General features: G+C 38.1%; 1 protein-coding gene across 7 annotated transcripts in view; it reads left to right on the top strand.

The window, feature by feature from the left end:
- The window catches only part of LOC106077516 (acidic mammalian chitinase-like), an 80,677-nt gene that overhangs the window by 42,035 nt on the left and 18,456 nt on the right, over nucleotides 1–20,186 (top strand). For 6 of the 7 annotated variants that reach the window (XM_013238255.2, XM_056033829.1, XM_056033830.1 and 3 more), the window contains exons 6-7: nucleotides 2,954–3,080; nucleotides 9,359–9,508. In XM_013238255.2, coding sequence (XP_013093709.2) covers nucleotides 2,954–3,080; nucleotides 9,359–9,508 — 277 coding nt within the window. The remainder of the gene's footprint in view (nucleotides 1–2,953; nucleotides 3,081–9,358; nucleotides 9,509–20,186) is intronic. The other variant, XM_056033832.1, reaches the window with a different exon arrangement.

Below are 20,186 nucleotides of genomic sequence, written 5' to 3' on the forward strand. Positions count from 1 at the left end.
AATTTACTTTTGCGCCTTTAACCTTGCCCGGCTGGACTCTGACTGCCTGGAACTCGTCGCTAAGGACTTGAATCTTTTGCTCAATCTGCACTGTAAGCTCCGACTTCACTGCAGCGACTTCATCCCTTAGCTTACTTCTGAATTCCACCATATCTGTTTTCTGGCTAGTCGCAATTGTTTGCATTGACCCTAGAAGCTCTTTTTTCAATTCACTCAATATTCCGTCGAGATCAGTCTTCACTTCAAACTCGTGAGTGTCCGGGTCAAACTCATCTTCTTTTAAAGGCCTCTTACAGATGGCTAACAAGGGCTTCTTTCTGTCTAGTCGCTTCTATGTCTCGCCACTTTAGCTCCTTTCGGATTTCGTTCATCTGGAGTTCCTGAAGGCGTTTAGCAGTAGACATTGTAAATAGAGTTGGCAGGATTCCACTTGTGACACCAATAGTTACGACTCTGGAATAGACTAAAAAAAGTTAACTTATCGATTTTCAGATCGCCGATATCCTTCTGATTGCAGAAGCACAATCACTATGAACAGTTAATACTTTAAGTAATAGAAATTATTTCACAGTTCTCCTAATAAAATTTACAGATCCCTATTCACAAAAACCGATTCAACAAAACAATCCTCGGTCAAAATATAAGTGATATATATATATATTGTGATGGATGACTGTCTGACTTGTAGTTAATTGTTAATGGCTGTCAGATTATGACAGAATACTCTACAGATGTCTGGGTTTCTTGTGGGGGGTGTATTACAATGCGATTAACTCACAAGAAAACAAACACCATCTGTTTTAACAGTGAACAGACGAGTCAGAAAAACCGTTGAACAGTTTAAAGAAGGTTTAATTCACAAAAGGCCACAGTCGATGTCTCTGTCGAAAAAATACGTCCTAACCCTATGGAATCCTATCACCAACTGATTTTCTGTGTGTAAGAAGCCTCCAACCCAACAAAGTCGAAGCGTCACTAGTCAAACTGTCTAACAATATATTGTTACGAATCTCACTATCCAGGCTCTCTGCAAACTGCACCATACACCCCCAACTTAAAGAACTTGACAACTCAGGGCTCCAAAGTAACGTAACGCTTTAATGGTTGAATAAATAACAGCCAATACTGTACAATGGGCAACACGTACACTGTACAAATATCTCTCCAATAACACCGTTCCGCAGTATCAACTCTTGCACTGGCCTCTCCGTCTCGTTCCGGGCTTGCACTGGGTTCAACAGTTCAGGACTGACTTCACACACTAGGCTCGTTGTGTCGGACTTGATCACAGACCAAGATCAAGACGCCGTTCGCCTCATTTGTACTTGATAGTACTCCGCACTGAACCGTCGTAATGCTCCGTACAGAACCACACCGCTGAACTGTGCTGTAGTCAACCGGACTGTAGTGAACCGGGCTCTGAACCCCTGCCGTGAACCGTCTTGACTGCGACACCTCCGCTCTTATATAGGGTCCCTACTGGCCTTCTCGAACCGGACAGAACGCCGCTCGACGTTTCTAGGTGGTCAGATGACTACAACTCTCGTGACGCTCCTGAGCTCAGTTCACGACGTCGATCCTTCCCGGACCGCCGTCGATCCTTCCCGAACCGCCGTGTTGACAGTCGTCTCGGCTGATAGTCGTAACTCGTCACGGTTGACCGCTCGTCTAGCGCTAGCCTGGGGCGATTTGCGTCGGCTGACTACACACACACCACTACCCCCATTTGTGCCACCACCAGGTTTATAACAATATATATATATATATATATATATATATATATATATATATATATATATATATATATATATATATATATATATATATATATATTGGTGTTACACTGTTATCCCTGACTAACCAATTCGAAGTATGGTGACTTTTTTTATGCTGTTGAGCGTTTGTTAACTCATCTTTTTTTGTAAATGTGTTCAGAAACATGAGGACTTGAGGACATTTTTCACAGTGAATCGGGATATGTAAATTTGATTCAAAGATTGTGACATTATTTCTTTGTACTGGGAATATTGATTTATAATAGTTGGATTGTGCTTCTGCAATCAGATAGATACTAGCGATCTGAGAATCGGTGAGTTATTTTCTTTATTTCAATCCCACGTCTTAACGAATGGTGTTCAAGCGGGATATCGGCTACTTACCAACATGTCTACTTCTAAACGCCCACATGAGCTTCAGATTAACGAAATCCATAAGGACTTAAAGAGGTGGGAAATCTTAGCGTCAAGAAACAATGAAACTTTCGTTAGTAATCTGAGATATGGCTTGAAAGAAGACGGATTTAACCCGGACTTAACAAGTTGGAAATGAAGGCTGATCTCGGCAGAATATTGAGTGAACTAAAAAGAGAATTGCGAATGGTTTGAAACCAGATCTGGAAAAATTCAGAAGTTAAGGGAGGAAATCGCAATGAAGTCACAGCATACAATAGAGATGGAGCAAAAAGACTAAAGCCTTTAACAACGAGGTCCATGCAGCCAGAGTCACGCTGTGCAAGGTTAAACACATATAATCTAATTCAGAATTGAGCAAAGCCATTTGGAAAGTCAAATCACCTATTTTTGAAGGTACAGTCTCGTAGAAAGAGTTTTTGAGGCCGCTGCTTAAGTGAACAACTTGAGTAAGAACGATGAAAAAAAGCAAGGATTAATGTTAGCGTTACGAGGAAAGGCCTCTGAATGGCTACAAATATATAAAGACCTGCAAGATTTCAAGGCCATTGTTAGAGCAATGAAATTGCAATTTGGGGACGAACACATGAAAGAGGTTCAAAGAGTGCAATCGAAGAATCGAGAAAATGTATAAAGAACGAACATTTTCTACTTACAATGAGGGTTTATGTACTTTTAATCTGTTATTTGCATGACATTATTTTGTAATTGATCGCTTTGCTTAATTGTAATACATTAAATTATATTTTTATCAATACTTTCAGCTATTCGGATTATGTGATATTTCACGCACCATGGAGGGGTAAAATGTTTTGGACAGGTGAAAATGGACTTGATCGTCTTCACCCCAACAGAATTTATAGAATAGACCCAGAAGACACGTTAAACTTAGTAAATTTTTAAATAAGTTATAGTTTTTATTATTTAGTTTCATCATTAGTACCTGATGATTGAGCCTCGCTCGGATGAATAATTTGTTAATGAAAATTGTCCATATGACGTTAAAGGGAAAAAAACTTGACACCGCTTACGTCACTAAGCTTACAGCCGTACACTAAGACTTTTCTTTGCAAACATGAACACGCTTTAATGAATCTATTGGCCTAATTAAACATTTTGCGCACCGTCTTATTGTAGATTGATCTATTATGAAAATATGAAAGAAAATGATTGAATTTTATTTGTCGATGCATGATTAGTTATTGTGTTTTAAAGGCTTTATACATTGTTAACACTTTAATTGCGTAGACCCGTAGGTAGCTTTTACGTTGTTATTTTGCTAGAAAATTATTGCAATGTGTTCATGCTTCGAAGTCTACTGTCCCTTAACAAATCATAGGAAATGGTCATAACACAGCTTCTCTACGCCTTACTTTCACACACTGAGCAAGTCAAAGTAAGGATAAGTATAATAAGTGAAAATTAAAATTTTGCATTAGAAAATAAATTCGTCCTTGTATTACATTTTTATTAAATGAATGCTGACAATGCCGTTTTTTATCGAGCATAGGATTGGCGTTTACCATATTGATGGACACCCCAAATTGACAAATTAAATTTGTTTATTTTAAGAACATTTTAATAAGTTTTCAGTAGATTTTATTAATTTCAGGAGATTGCCAGGACTTGATCGTATATTTTACAATTGCAGGAGATTTCCAAGAGACCCTTGAAAATAAAGAGAACACGGGATCCCTATATTGTTATTGTCACGTATCATTGTCAATATTTTTATTAATATTTTTAATTATTTCAAATCAACTTAGCTCGGGGATAAAGGTCGCTGGTTTTCTCTATGACGTAGTGACACGCGTCAATTAAGTCAAGAGAAGCGTCGTCACGTGATAGTAGATTTTATTGATTGGAGAAGAACCGGATGTGGGAGGAGAGACGCTATCTGTTGAACAAAGAATCGAGAGACAATTTATTAATTCCTCAGTCTCGTGTTGATATTCAGAAAGTGTAGTTGCTTAGAATCCAGAATTTTGAATACAGAATACAGATACAGTTTATTTTGTAAAATACTGTACATATCGTGTTCCTAAGTTTTAAATTAAAAATTTCTGTATTTGAATCGAAAGGATCTTCTTCATTGAATCTAATAGTTTATAGTTAAATAGATTCATCATATAGAATCCCCGGCAAGTCACAGAAGTTTATTTAATCAGCTGACGTCTTCAAGAAAGATCTAATATATTAGCACCTCTCAGCACCTTGGATACATTAGCACTACTTAGCACCTTCAACTTCAATACGAACCGAAGCACAATCAAAGCAAGAATAACATTGTGCTATATATACAACATCAATAAAAAAATAAACCTACGACATATACCAGAACAACCTGTGACAGTTATAATGGTTTGAATTAATAATTTACACCTAGAATTAGCTCTGGGATTATGAAAATTCGAAGCCTACTGCGGCCGCGTAGGTTGCAGGGGCCTAAGGCCGGCCCTAATGATATCCCGCTCTCGGTCAACAAATTTTCCTTACGCTGCCACCTCTTTTTATTTAACTATAGATCTCGGTAAAATGGAAATCATGTTCCAAAAGTCAACCAATAAAATATACTCAGCACCAAAGATCACTGCGAATAGACATCTCTTAACGTGGTAAACAACTTCACATATCTGGGAAACATAGTATCAAATCACGCATTGCTTAAATATTGATATGTGTCTAATCAGGGTTAGTCGTGCTTTTGGACGCCTACAAGCGAGAGTGTGGCGAAATAAATCGCTCTGCTGCCAACAAAACCTATCTTTGTGGATCTGTGAAATGGGTACTTTATGAAAAGCAACAAAGATATTTGCACATTATCATGGACATATGGTGACAAGACCGCACTACAAACAGTAAATTTTTTGCAAGTGGTTTAAACTTCTAATAGTCCGACAGTCAAGCTGGGCAGATCACATATTCCGTTTGGGAATTGCCAAAGGCTTTTTTTTTAGTGGCTGTAATGTGATCGGTGTAACAGAAATGTCCCAAAGTAACGCTTTTTTTTTTAGAATACTAACGCGATGTTTTTGAGTCTCTTAGGAAAAATATGTGCGTTTTTATTTTGTTAATTGGTGTACGTTTTACCAAAAATGCAGAGATTTTGTATCAATTTCTGCTTTGTACTAAAACCATACTGATTATACTAATTGCAATACCCTGAAAATACTTTCTTCGAAGCCAATAAAAGCCTAATATTTTTACGCAAAAGAAATAAGGTAAAACGATACGACGTGAGCATTGATTTTTCTATACCGTTGAGGGACCTTAAAGACCTTCTGTTCTAATCGCTATGTTCAGTTACTTTTTAGAATTGAAGGAACACAAACAACTCTTCAGATTGGTAGATTTTACCCGATCGTTCATTTCCGTCATTACACAAATATTTACAAAATGACTTCGGGTATATATCCTTACTTAAAAAAAGTATTCAACTGAGCGAGGCACGGCAACCTTATACTGTGTACTAAAATTATTAAAAAAAAAAAAAAAACTCCACTTATCTTATTCATGGTAAACAAGTAACACAGACTAAAAACGCGAAATACCTAGGTTTTATAATAAATGAAAATCTGACAAAGCATTACGTTTATTAAAAGAAATTTCTATAAATCAAATAATAACATAAAACGAAAATGTTTTTTATTCTTGGTTAGGCCAATAATAGAAAATCTTCTGTTGTGTACCATATATGTATATATTTATAACCTTGTTTAGGCTAATGATAGAATATGCATTCTCTCTTTGGGACCCCTCAACTCGAGAAAACATGAAGAAACTGGAACAGACACAAAATACAGCAGTGAGATTCGTAACAAATGCATATTGTTATGACATGGTTAGGAATTAGTTATTTGTTACGGGAATAGGGTAAAGTTTTACTTAGCGACGATGACGTAAAGTTGGCTAAAAAACAAGAACGCTCTAAGTGACGCTAAAAGGAAGACGCTTCTTGTAGATTAGTAGACTTGAGTACGACATAATTGACATCGGACGATTCCCTTCTTGAGTATTAAACATATTTGTAGAATAACATATCAGCGTCGACTACATATTTGATTTTTTCGGCCTTTCGCCGGTGTTACTGAAGTAGTTGAGTTCAGCGTTACTTCCAGTCAGATCTACACTAGACAGATTGCCAAGAATCAACACAGCGCGAAGGCCTTAACAATATTCACATTTTACTAGAGTAACACCTTTAGTAAAATCATTAAATTTAGAAAGCCTTCTCAGGAGAGAAGACTCAAAATAAAGTAGTTATTATACATAAAATACTGGACATAAACTTCAAATACACAAGTAAAATTTAGTATTATACCGAGAAAGACACAAAGATAAAGGCACATTCCTCGTTCCATATGCTAGGACAAATTTGTACAAGCGCTTCTTTTTCTGTAGTGCTAGTAGAGCATAGAATGGGTTGCCTTAGCCAACCAGGAAAACCAATGCATGACGTATTCATCTTTATTTAAGTAACGCATATATTTTATAAAAGTTTGAGTGCCCGTAATCTTTCAAGGATTACTCTCCCTTTATTTCATAAGAGCTAAATTCCAAACAGTTGAATTTTTAAAAGCAAGGTCTATTCACAGTTAAAATATTAAGGGAAGTAAAAATTTTATAATTTGCTAAAAATCTTTTGTAAATATTTTGTGTTAACAATTTTACAAATTAAATCATAATAGACAACCCAACCTCCCGGACAAAGCCTAACACCTTCCCAGGGTCGAAACTACCGAACATTGTTTTCAAGTTGTGCGCTCAAGAAAAAATTCTCCTAATATCCTGGTATCTGGGGGAACCAATGAGGATATGTTACACGGTGAGACTAGAGTCATAGTACTCACAAGGTGGGGGCACCTCTCTCTTCAGCACAAAGGAGAGCGTGATGTAGGTTTGGACAATCCTAAGTCTGGACATGGTCGTTCTACCACGCCTTGTCAGACCCTTATGTGGGCCGCCACCTGATATCTGCCACAACCTGTCTTAGTTGTGGGTCTGAGCCTCCCACCGATTCTGCCACTCACGATAGGTGGCAGAGGCAATACTTTGTCTCAGGACCGAGCAGGGAATTAGGGTTCCTGACACCACTTGATTTAGGGCTCTCTTTGCTTCTCTGTCTGCGGCTTCGTTTCCCTCTATGCCCACATGGGAGGGAATCCAGATGAAGCCAACATCCCTATGGTCAGCTGTTATTTGGTCCAACAGCTTTAGGCACTTATGTACCAATGGAATGTCAGTCTTTATCCGCCCCAAAGCTTGCAATGCAGATTTGGAGTCGGAGCACATGATAACTTTTCTCCTTTCTGATGCTTTGACGGCAATTAGTGCAAAGTGATATTGCATGTAATTCGGCCGTAAAGATGGAGCATCCATCGGGGAGTCTACAGGAGATTGTTTTGTTCCGAAAGGAGCAGGCACACGCGACCTTTCCATCCATTTTTGTAAATGGTGCCACAATCACCGTAGCTCTCCTGCAGTTCCTTAAAGTGGACTTGTAGTATGCTTGGGTCTGTATTTTCTTTTTGAAATTAAGGAGGGATACATTTAATTTGGGCCTATTCATCAACCAAGAAGTGTTCTGTGGGATTTCTATTTTTAGAAATTTGGTCAATGGGTGGGGTTAAATTTTGGATGGATTCTCTCATTCGAAGGCCCAACATCTGTATGACGTTAGGTCTTCGATTGTATAGTTCTACATCTGTTTTAGAGTCCGAAAATTTAAAACCGTTATCATTTGCCATATTTTGAATTGTAATTGTAATTTTCTTTCTAAAGTATTCATGTTTTTTCCATGTCATCAACATACAGAGAGCACTCTATACCAGGGAACAGAGATTTTAAAATTATTTTTATTTTAATGTTAAAAAGGGTAACTGAGAAAATGCTGCCCTGGGGTACGCCCATTTCCTGGTCATAAGTGTCAGAAGCGGAGTTGCCCACTCGAACCTAAAATTTAGGAATTCCCTCACAAAGCAGGGAAAGTGTCCCTTAATTCCCATAAGCTTCAGGTCACGTAGAATGCCACATTTCCATGTTGTATCATAAAGCATTTCTATGTCGAAAAATACAGTTACTAGATGTTCTCGTCTAAAAAATGCATTTGTGATGAAAGCTTTCAGCCTTACCAGGTGGTTAGTTGTTGTCAGCCCATGCCGGAATCCGCACTGGTAGTTGGAGATTACTTTATTTCTCTCAAGGTACCAGAACAACTTATTGTTTATCATCCTTTCCATGGTTTTGCAGATACAGCTTGTTAGTGCTATTGGTCGTAAGTTAGCTGGGTCAGAGCCATCTCTTCCCTATTTAGGTATCGGTATAACTGTTCCTTTTCTCCAGCTGTTTGGAAAAGCGCCTGTTTGCCATACTCAGTTATTGATGTTTAGCAGGATTGCTAGTGAGGGTTCGGAAAGATGCTTGAAAAACTGATAATTGAATTTACCTTCTCCTGGTGCTGTGTCATGTGATTTGTCCAGCGAGTCCCTCAGCGAGAACGGTTAGTTATAATCTTCATTGTTCTCTGATCTGAAGTCAACTGGGTTTCTTTCCGCTCTTTTTTTTGTTGACTTTTTGGAATTCTGGTGTGTAGTGTGCAATTGATGATTTATCTGCTATTGAGGATGCAAGGCAGTCAGCTATATCTCTGGGGGACGTAACAGTTTGTCCTTGATTTTTGAAATGCCCTATTGCATTTGATTCTTTCCTTTTGATCCGCCTTACTGCCTTCCAAACCGCTCTAGTAGAAGGCCTCTGCTGGTAGCTCAGCATGACCAGAAGGTTGACCCAGAGCGGGCCATCTGGGCCTCAGGTCTAGAAGAACTTGGAGACAAAATACTGTATTGTGGTGATTTGTCCTCGGATACACATCTACTCAAATACCAGTATCTCTTTATCCCCTTTACCCGTCTTAGTCCACGGCAAACGGACTGTTATAAGACGTAGGGTGATTTTAAAGATAAGGAGACAGAGTGATGGGTATGAAGGCAGACTGAGAAAAAAGAGGAGGCAGACACAATGATAGAAAAGAAATAGGGCACTATTGAACTCCAAAACTGCTTAGGAAAGAGGAGCGCAGTTTAACTTCATGTTTTGTGACGCAATATTATATAAGATACTATACAAATTACTATGATATAATAACTATTTATTCTATTTTTTTCCAAAAGGACTACTTTGTCAAGCAGATTGTTTCAATAGGAGCAATAAAGTCAAAAACAATAGTCCATGTTAATTTATTGAGTGCAAAGTATTATAATGGTGTTCCGCCTATAATAGAGGCACAGTTCAGTTTTGCCTCATTTATTGATTATGGTGAAGTAAGTTTTTTTTATTTCTTTTAACATCCAAAAGTGGAAAAGTAATCATTAATAACATTAAGATGTCTATCTCAATGTCCTTCCGTCTGTCATTGATATATATATATATATATATATATATATATATATATATATATATCATGGGCGTAACCAGGAGGGGATTTTTGGGGATCAGAATTTAGTGACTGATTTTGCTTTGATTTGTTAATTTTAGGTGAGATTTTAATACTAAACTATCACTTGCCCCAGCACAGCAAAGGAGGTTTTGAGTTTAAACCCCCCCTACCAGGGGTTTTTGAGTTTAAAACCCCTACCTGGGGGTTGTGAGTTTAAAACACCCTACCAGAGGGGTTTGAGTTTAAAACCCTTACCGGGGGGTTGTGAGTTTAAAACCCCCTACCAGAGGGGTTTGAGTTTAAACCCCCCCTACCAGGGGTTTTCGCAGTTCAATTCCCCTCTTCTATAACACAAAACAAAACAAGATACAAACGACAATCCCCCAAATTTCACGAGCACAGTTAATTAAGATTTTGATTTTTAAACCGCTTCCAAAATTTCCGATAAACCCCCTCTTCAATATAAAAAAAGAAAATTACACACTCAATATTCTATGAGCGAAGCCAAAGGGGTTTTGAGTTAACCCCCACCCCCTCTTCAGTAGGGTTTGAAGCTAAAAAATACCTCTTCAATACCCGGTATAAAAAAAACGCAAATTACGTACTCAAAATGTTATGAGCGTAGCTAAATGGGTTTTGACTCAGTTTTGAATTTAAACCCCCCTTCAGTGGGCTTTGAAAGTTAAAAATACCTCTTAAATATTAAAAACAAAGCAAATTATACACTCAACATGCTGTGAGTGTATTCAAAGGGGTTTTGAGTTTAAACTCCCTTCCAGAGAAGTTTGACGCTAAAAAATAGCTCTTCAATAAAAAAAAAATTACACACTCAGAAATCTATGAGCGTAGCAAAAGTGTTTTGAGTTCAAAGCTAAAAAATTTATTTTCAATGTAAGAAAAAAGCAAATTACGCACTCAAAATGCTCAGAGCGTTGCCAAAAGGAGTTTTGAGTTTAAACCCCCTTCAGAGTGATTTGATGCTAAAAAATACCTCTTCAATATAAAAAAAAATAAATTACACACTAAAATTATTTAAGCGTAGCCAAGACAATTGGGAGTTTTTAGTTTAAATCCCTCTCCTATAGATGGCTTTTTTAAAAGTTTAAAACCCCTCCAGATGGTTTTGAGTTTAAAATCCCCCTACAAAGCGTTTTGAGGTGGAAAAGTTCTATCTTCAATATTATTCTAAAGCAAAATACAGTTACTAAATTCTATGGCCGTAGCTTAATGGGGGGTTTGATTTAAAAAAAACAACAACATAACTCCCACGCTAACTGTCCGTTCGTTTCAAGAGCAAAATCCCTCCCATGTGGACTACACAGCAACACAGTGGTTACGTCCACATGCATCATCGGTGACTCATAACCTTGGCCTCTGACCAGTGATGACGTAGGCCGCGATCTGGTCAGAGCCAAGGCTTTGTATCTCCAAGGCGCCGCGCCAACTGCCCCTTTTCCCCAAATTTCCCAGGTCACCCCTCTCTCGTTGTAGCCTAGGTCCCCTGGTCACGGGACAACAAAATAAACATTAAAGCACAAAAAAAATACTTATTTCCCCTTCCAATAATAAAATAAATCTAATTCAACTAATTAAAATATATTAAAAACATTGCATTAGATCTAAAATATAAATAACAGTAAACAAACTTAAAACTTTCCACAATAACTAAGGCCATGGTAGTGGACTGCGGTTGTTCTGCTACACGCACACAAACGGGTGTGGGCTCACAGCGGTTTGTGACAATAGTAACCGTGTCACAACAATATATATATCAGGTCACGTCTAGGGGTGATCAGCCACTGGAAATATAGAGTTCCTCATTTATTTTCAAGCCTATCATTTTTGTAGCATAGTTTGTAGCTTCTGTAAATGCATAAATTGCTGTAACCAATGACACAAGTCTACTGTGAGTTTGATGGCTTATAAAGATCTTACTTCTTTGCCTTATTTTAAATGTTCCTTCTCTCTGTTCCACTGTGTACTTCCTTTATTCAAATATCATTGATAGGCCAATATTGTAAAATGTCGTTGTTTAGAAAATAATAGCAAAAATAAATGCAACTTGTGTACAAGCCAAAAGTGATATTGAAACGATTAATTAAATTTTTGCTGATATAGGTACATTTGTATACCATACATTATTCCTAATATTAGTTTTGGATCAATGGACTGCACTTTTTAATTGCTTCAAAATGTATAGCCCAAAATAAAAATGCAATAATAACCAAATGTGAAGCATCCGTTACTAAAGGTTTATTTCACAGTAGAAGTACTACTGGAGAAGTGAAAATATTATAAAAAATATGCCGTTTAAGGCAAGTGAATTTTATGTCACAGTAGAATTGCCACTGGAAATTAAATTTTTATTGTAGAATAATTTATTTTCTTAGTTGAAGTGTTATAGTTGAATGCCAGTGTTGTTTTAGTGGTCTTATCTACTGCGCCGGTTTAGTAGAGAATAAAAATGGTTGGTTCAATCTTAGAACAAGACTTTGATTTTGAGATAGAGAAATGGAGGTATTTACTGACCTTATGACACATAAAAATTCTGATTCCAACTTAAAAAGTTTTGTTGCTTTGTTGATTTTATTTGAATTGAAAAGAATCTTCACTTGATGTTTAAGATCCTTAACTAAGTTGGAGATGCCAGATGTAACGATATTTTTATTTGAGTGCTAGATGTGATGATGTCTTAAAATTACAATGAGATTGTGTTGATCAGAAAATACGTTTCTAATATTATAATTAATAATTTTTTATAGATTTTCACTAAACACTTAAACAACATCGTAATGCAGGAGATTGAAATGCAAACTATAAATTCAAAACTAATGAGATCCTTTAACAATAAATACAAAGCTTTTATTCTAGAACTAGTTTTCACTTGAAGAAAGTACTCATTGCACAATACAATTTAGTTAAACAAAGTTACTGTCGTCTGTTAAGCCCATAACTAAATATATCAGTTCTTAAAACAGCTTTAGCCATCCACCTCTCTATCTGCATTTGCATAAACACTCCTTCCCCCCCCCCTCTAAGTTTCCTACCCTGGCTGCCTTTATGGTTATGGAATTAACTTGCACGCTATTTTTTCAAGAAACTCATTAAAAAATAACTGTGACCTTGCTCTGCAGACGCTATAAAAATCTAAACTAAACTTATCGTAAACGCTGTTTTTTGGTATATATATATATATATATATATATATATATATATATATATATATATATATATATATATATATATATATATATATTGTTACGTATTTCTGAATCTTCTGGCTAAATCGTAAACGCTGCTTTTTGGTATATATATATATATATATATATATATATTGTTGTTACGTATTTCTGAATCTTGTGGCTAAATGTATTACTAGGCACACAAATAAAAACACTGCAAAGAACTTGACGAATCAAATTTCAGTTTCATATAACTTTATTGACTATTAACTCTAACAATTCATCACTGTAACATGTAGCGTAGAATATCTGTACAATATCTGTTGGTTTACAGTTAGATATACTTCGTTGCAATTCATCTCTTCACTTCGTTGCAATTCATCTCTTCTCAACTTGCATCGAGCCGTATTCCACAGAACAGACCTACGAACCACTTCCCAGTGTCGTTCCAGGTCTCCCAAAGCTGAACCAAGTCGTACTCAAGTCAACCGAATCAGAGCCGCACACGTCTTACATCGCCTGTATCGACTGTAACGGCTCACTCACGACTGCCTTTCAAATTAACTCTCTGGCTTTTATAGAGTCCCTAATCGCTCCTCCAAAGATGCACAAACACTACTAGTATCTTCTGGAATAACACGTGAGAAAACGTCACATCCTGTCTTTGTTTATACATGTAGATTCCAGAAAACATCGGCTGCTGTGTCATCTTTCCGGGGTCACAAGTTTTGCCCTCTATCTGTCACTGGACATTGCTAGTACCTTCTGGAATAACACGTCACATCCTGTCTTTGTTTATACATGTACATTCCAGAGGACACTCGCTGCTGTGTTATCTCGCCGGGGTCACACGTTAACCTCTTCCTGTCACTGGTCATTTGTAACACTGCCCCCTTCCTAGATCTGTTCGTAACGAACATATTCTACTTCACCACGATACTGAGGATATCGATCGACGATCAAGTAGGAAGCTTTGGTGGTTGCCCCCTTCTCATGGATGTTCTTTCAATCTGGCCGTTGTCCATCTTCTTTCCATAGAAGAATGGGAGCCAAATCCTCATTTTTTTCAACAGGTCCTCACAAATGTTTTCATCAATCTTGGTATGGAAACATCGACCTTAAGATGACGACATTGGGCACTCTTGTCGAGAAAATTCATCAGCATTCTAACAAGTTCGTGCTTCACTGACTGAGTTTTACATTTTCAAGCATCTTTTTACAGAGCTTCTTCAGAGATACACAGGTTCATTACAGTACAGCAATATTCACATGTTCTTCTTTTAAACATCGCAACTGTATTTGTGTTTGGACGATGCCTGTCGAATTGATCTCGTACAGTTCTATCGCAGATGGTTACTCACTACAGTTCTGACATCTTAAACTAGTTTTTTTCTGTCCTTTTTTTTTGCTTCTAACTTAATTATCGTTCTTCTAAAACATATGTTATACTTCATTAAACCTATTCTCATGAGGGATGTTCTTAGATGATTCTTGAGCGGCTTCATATGAGAACGTGTACAAGGCTGCGCTGGCTTTACACTTTCAACTGATTCGTAAGGCTTTTTTCTTTGGTCTGATGGTCCCGGACAGAATCTTTCTAACAACATGGGCTGTGGAGTTTCATCGGTGCAGGTGGGGTCTATCAGTGGGAGAAGTGGTGGGCTTGTTATCTAACAACATGGGCTGTGGAGTTTCATCATTGCATGTGGGGTCTATCAGTGGTAGAAGTGGTGGGCTTGTTTTCTAACAACATGGGCTGTGGAGTTTCATCAGTGCAGGTGGGGGTCTATCAGTCGAGAAGGAGTGTTCTTGTATCTTGATCTTGTTAGAGCCATCCACGTTGCACTCTGCATGTGTCGCTTTCTCCGCATCCTCCATTTGATATTTCTTCGATTGCGTTGATGTCGTTGTCGTTGTTAGCTTTCTTGTCGATCAATGCATATGGAAGCCACTTATCACATAGGAAGGTATTGCATTTTATAGCTGTAGTCATCAAGACTAATGATCTAACAAGTTGCTTCAGCATTATTCTTCGATGGGTGCTTTGCAAATGAGCTGCTAGTCAACTTGAAGACAAGTTGTCAAACACGTCATCACCTTCATCCGAGTCTGGAGGACTCGACTGTGGGGCAGATTGATAACATTCAACGTGCAAAGGTCCATCAACTTCAGCATCAGATTCTATTGTGTTTCCGTGACTTTCACCAGGGCTTCTCGCGCTGATCTTGACAGCTGGACAAGCTTCTGTTAAGTCCAGAGCTTGTTGGTGTGTTTCTTGGCATTTACAGTCTTCTTGCAAAGCTACGTACGTACAGTTCTTGTCAAACGCATGGGTGCAATAATCAAGCTTCGAGCTCCTCTCGTAGACACTGGCAGATAGACAGAAGTCTTTAAGGCCCACAGCAACAGGCTTGGACGCAGACACAACGTTGTCTTGATCTGTTTGGCTGGTTGAGGTACTCAAATCAGGTTTATCTGTAGCTAAGGCTTTGGTCAAACTATAGTTTCTGCAGCGATCTCATTCTGCTTTTCGTTGAAATAGTAACAGCTACCGTCTCTTTTCATTTCTTGTGGGCCACATTCGTTTGGTTTGCTATCACAGTCACAGACAGCACAACCACCACCAGCATCCCTATCGTAATTGTCTGTATCGCCACATCCTTGGTTAAGGGAATTCAAGTGCTCAAGAAGCTTTTTAATTGTTGTATGTTAGTATATTTAATTTCCCCCATATAGAGCCTAATGCAAAATTTAGTCTTGGTAACAAAACAAAGAAACATGGAGACTGGTTTGAAGCAAGTCATCCAAAAATGGAAACAGCCACTAGAAACAAGAGAGCAGCCATGCTAAAATACAAGAAGGAGCCCACCCCTAGTAACTTACAAGCGCTCAGATCTACTCGAAACGATGCCCAAATAATAGCTAGACAGTCTGCAAACAAATATTGGCAGGACCTATGTGAAAACATCCAATCCTGTGCCAACTGTGGTAACATCAGAGGACTATATGAGAACATGAGAAAAATCATTTGGACCTCACACTAGCAAGTGTGCCCCCCATAAGTCAAAAGATGGCTCAATCATTAGTGATCGTGCACTGCAAACGAAGCGATGTAGGAGCACTATGCAGAACTTTACCAGATTGAAAATGTCATCTCGCCAACTGCTCTGTTTAACTTCCCAACACTTTCAGTTTTTAGCGAATTAGAAGAAACACACTAGGTAAAGGAACTGAGCACAGCCATAGACATGCTTGCACATGGGAAAGCACCCGGAGGAGATGTTATCTGAAGTCATTCAGACTGGAAAGCATGCCCTAATCAAGCCACTAGACAAACTTCTAATTTTGTGCTGGGAGCAAGGAATAGTACCCCAGGAATTGAAGAATGCCAACATAGTAACAGTTAACAAAAATAAGGGCGACCTCTCCGATTGTAACAGTTATAGAGGTATTTCACTTCTTAGCATAGTTTGGAAAACTTATGTCAGAGTAATACTAAAGCGGCTACAGATCTTGGCAGAACGAGTTTACCCAGAATCGCAGAATGGCTTTAGAGCCGGTAGATCCACAACAGATATGATCTTCTCCCTGCGGCAGCTACAGGAGAAAAGCGGAGAACAAAGGTAGTCACTCTTTATAGCTTTTATTGGCTTGACCAAAGCGTTTGACCTGGCATCTTCCTTTCAGTTGTACTCACCAGCGCTTTTAAATCCCTGGAAGATGGAGTATATATCCAAAGTAGATCCGATGGAAAGCTATTTAAACCTGACACGCCTTAAAGCCAAAACAAAGAGACGACGTATCCTGATTAGAGAACTGCTGTTCATTGATGATGCCGCACTCATAAGTCATTCACAAGAAGGATTGCAGAGGTTTGTGAATGCTCTGGCAGCTGCTTGTCAATAGTTTAGTCTTACAAACCTTTCCAAGACTGAAATCTTGGCACAGTGATACACACATTGAAAATCACACACTTATGGTGGTGCAGGAATTCACATACTTGGGAACAACAATAGCCAGCAACCTAGATTTAGACACTGAGCTGACAAAAATAGTAGGGAAGGCTTCTGCAGCAATGGCAAAACTCTCGAAGCGTGTGTGGAAAAATACCAAATTGACCACGGCAACAAAAATCCTTGTCTACAAAGCCTGCATTCTGAGCACACTTCTTTATAGGAAGTTTTCAGTATTCATCATCAAAAACTTCATAATATGCTTCTAAATCTTTAAAGTTTTAATAGTTTTTTTTCAAGGATAAAATTATGTCTGAATGAGGTTTAACATCAAACTTCATATTAGCTGCACTCATGGAACTATGTAACTTAATTAGTTTATTTTTGCAAGTTTTCACTAACGTGGATTTTATGGTATAGTTTGGGGATGAGACCACTGGCGGATCCAGGGGGGGGGGGCGGTAGGGGTGATCGCCCCCCCCCTACTCGGCCGACCCCCCCCCCCCGAAGGGGGGGGGGACGGACGAATTATAGTATAGAATTCACACAATTTGTATGCGAATTTATTACTTATGTTAATAATATATACTAATTATTTATATTTCAACCTATTTTTAGATTATTTCGCCCCCCCCCTTCTAGTATTTTGGCCGATTTGGTAGGGTCGGGAGGGGGCGATCGCATCAATCCGCCCCCCCCCCTCCACCGTAAACTTTCGAGTGGGGGGGGCGGTCTTATTTATTTGCAGAAATCACAGCTTGCTAACAGAATCAATTAAATATCTATATGATTAAAACTTGTTGGTATTTTAACCGGTCTTTATATAATTTCGTTCACCTGTTGGCCGATTGGAAGGTAAAGACCGAATACCTCCACTGCCCTTCCCATCTAAACCCTTTGAGTGGGGGGGGGCGGTCCTACTTTTATGGAGAAATCATAGTATGTGAACAAAATTAGTCGAATATGTATATATTATAAACAGGTGGAAGTGCGATACATGCAATCCCCTTCCCCCCATCGGACAAATCATTACTTTTTCTTTTTGTATTATAGTAAGAAATTACAAAATTTAAAAAATCTGTCACTAATAATTTATATATGCTATAAAGTAAATTCTTATATCGAGTCGCCCAACCCCTATTCTTTAATATAAAATGCAATCATTAGCAGAAATTATAAAAAGGAGCGAGGACTAATCGTTTTCATTTTACCACCCTTCCCCTTTCCAGACAGAGTTTGTGTAATTTGACATGAATTTATCATAACTATTTTAAGAAAGACTTTGCTTTGGAAAAGTTATCATTCAAACGAAATTTTTCAATATAACAGTCACGGTTGAGATTATTTCAAAAGCCAGATAATCTTTTCCTAGTCGACTTTTTCCAACCTTTACTCTATCTCATATTTTTCTAGTTAAATAAATTTAGGACTATAACTCACAATTTATACTTGAATTTTATTGAATATTATTAATCGAATTTTATTTTTCGGCGGCGATCCTGAAAACCTTAATCTAAATATGTGGGGTATCTTATCTTTTCAAAGAACAAATCGGTTTTATTTGCAATGTATTAAGGGACTATAAATTCATATTAGAATATTTTTCTCATTATTCAAAAGGCACTTTATAATAGAATGAATAATGAGCTGTAGGTCAGGAGAATGCGTTACTGCAGTGAAGAATGCCAGAAAACGCTTTTAGCGTCGTGGCTTCGCCCCGAACCTCACTGTTGAGTAGGCTAATAAGCTGTAGATGTCAGGAGAATGCGTTTCTGTAGTGAAGAATGCAAGAAAACGCTTTTGGAGTCGGGGCTTCGCCCCGAACCCCACTAATACATAATGAGCTGTAGATGTCAGAAGAATGCGTTTCAGCCGTGAAAAATGCAAGAAAACGCTTTTGGCGTCGGGGCTTCGCCCCGAATCCCACAGATAAGTAATGAGCTGTAGATGTCAGGAGAATGCGTTTCTGCAGTGAAGAATGCAAGAAAACGCTTTTGGAGTCGGGGGGAACACCACTAATAAGTAATGAGCTGTAGATGTCAGGAGAATGCGTTTCAGCCGTGAAAAATGCAAGAAAACGCTTTTGGCGTCGGGGCTTCGCCCCGAACCCCACTGATAAATAATGAGCTGTCAGAAGAATGCGTTTCTGCAGAGAAAAATGGAAGAAAACGCTTTTGGGCGTCTCCCCGACCCCCACTGAAGAAGCTTAAAGCGCTCTACCAGACCCCCAAGCTTGCAAGAGAAAGACTGTTTTTTTTCTGTTTTTTTCGCCGAAGATTGAGAAACAGTCTTATTTTATTCTCATATATCGAATATATATATATATATGTATATATATATATGCTGTACGCACGTTTATGCATAGGGTTAGGGTTTACCGGGCGTTAGGGTTAGGGTTTGGAAAAAAATCGCCCCCCCCAACTCCAAAGTTCTGGATCCGCCAGTGGATGAGACAGTGGCGTAACTAAAGGGGGGGATGGGGGGAGAATTTTAAAATCCTCCCGGGCCCCCACCCGGCAGGGCCCTTAAATGGGTGTCCAAAATTTATTTGTAACTACAACATAAATTATTAATACACTTGATTGACAAATAGTTTCAACGGGTGTCTTTTTTTCAACAGTTATGGATTAAATTTATCACAAAGACTAAACCTAGATCTAGGTCTATCAGTACGTTGACTTTGTTGACATTTTAAATATATCTTTTCCCATTTTAAACTTTGTTGCCACGAATAAAACTGCATGATATACAGCGAATTCCAGGTATGTTGTTACCTTTACTAATAATACATCTAAATGGCGAGTATTATATGGATACACTAATTAACCTTGAAGCAAAATTTACAGTATCTAGTATAACAGATCTAAAAGTTATTCTTAATAATGCTAAAATTGTCCATTATTCGGGTTTGGCGTCTATAATTTTAGAATTCAACTTCACACTCGAGTTATTACCCCTTTATTCATCTTTCCTCAATCCTATGGAAACTCTCTTTTTATTTACATCTAATCCTTTTGCTTTCGCACAAAACATAAACAAAAAATAATGATGTAATATCATATAATATGAACACATCCTTCCTTTTGAAGTTATTATCACACCCTTCCTTTTAAAGTTCTTAAGAGTGATATCTACTAGCAGGGCCGGCCCTAGCATTAGCGGGGTCCTATACGAAACGGATCGCGCGGGGCCTAGTCTGGGTAGGGATAAGCATAATGTCAAAATTATTTTTTTTGAATTAGAAAATAGGCCTACTTTCGTCTTTGCAATAAATATTTATCAAATGAAAGCTCGCAATGCCACTTTTATTTATTGGCACCCCAAAATGTCAATTTCGTCTATTCTTCAGGAGATGTGAATAAATTCAAAAAAAAGTTCAGGACTTTATCGTATATATTGCCTTTTCCTGAGATTTCCTGGAGGCCCT

The sequence above is a fragment of the Biomphalaria glabrata genome, chromosome 6, assembly GCF_947242115.1.
Source record: "Biomphalaria glabrata chromosome 6, xgBioGlab47.1, whole genome shotgun sequence".
Classification (NCBI taxonomy): Eukaryota; Metazoa; Mollusca; class Gastropoda; family Planorbidae; genus Biomphalaria; species Biomphalaria glabrata.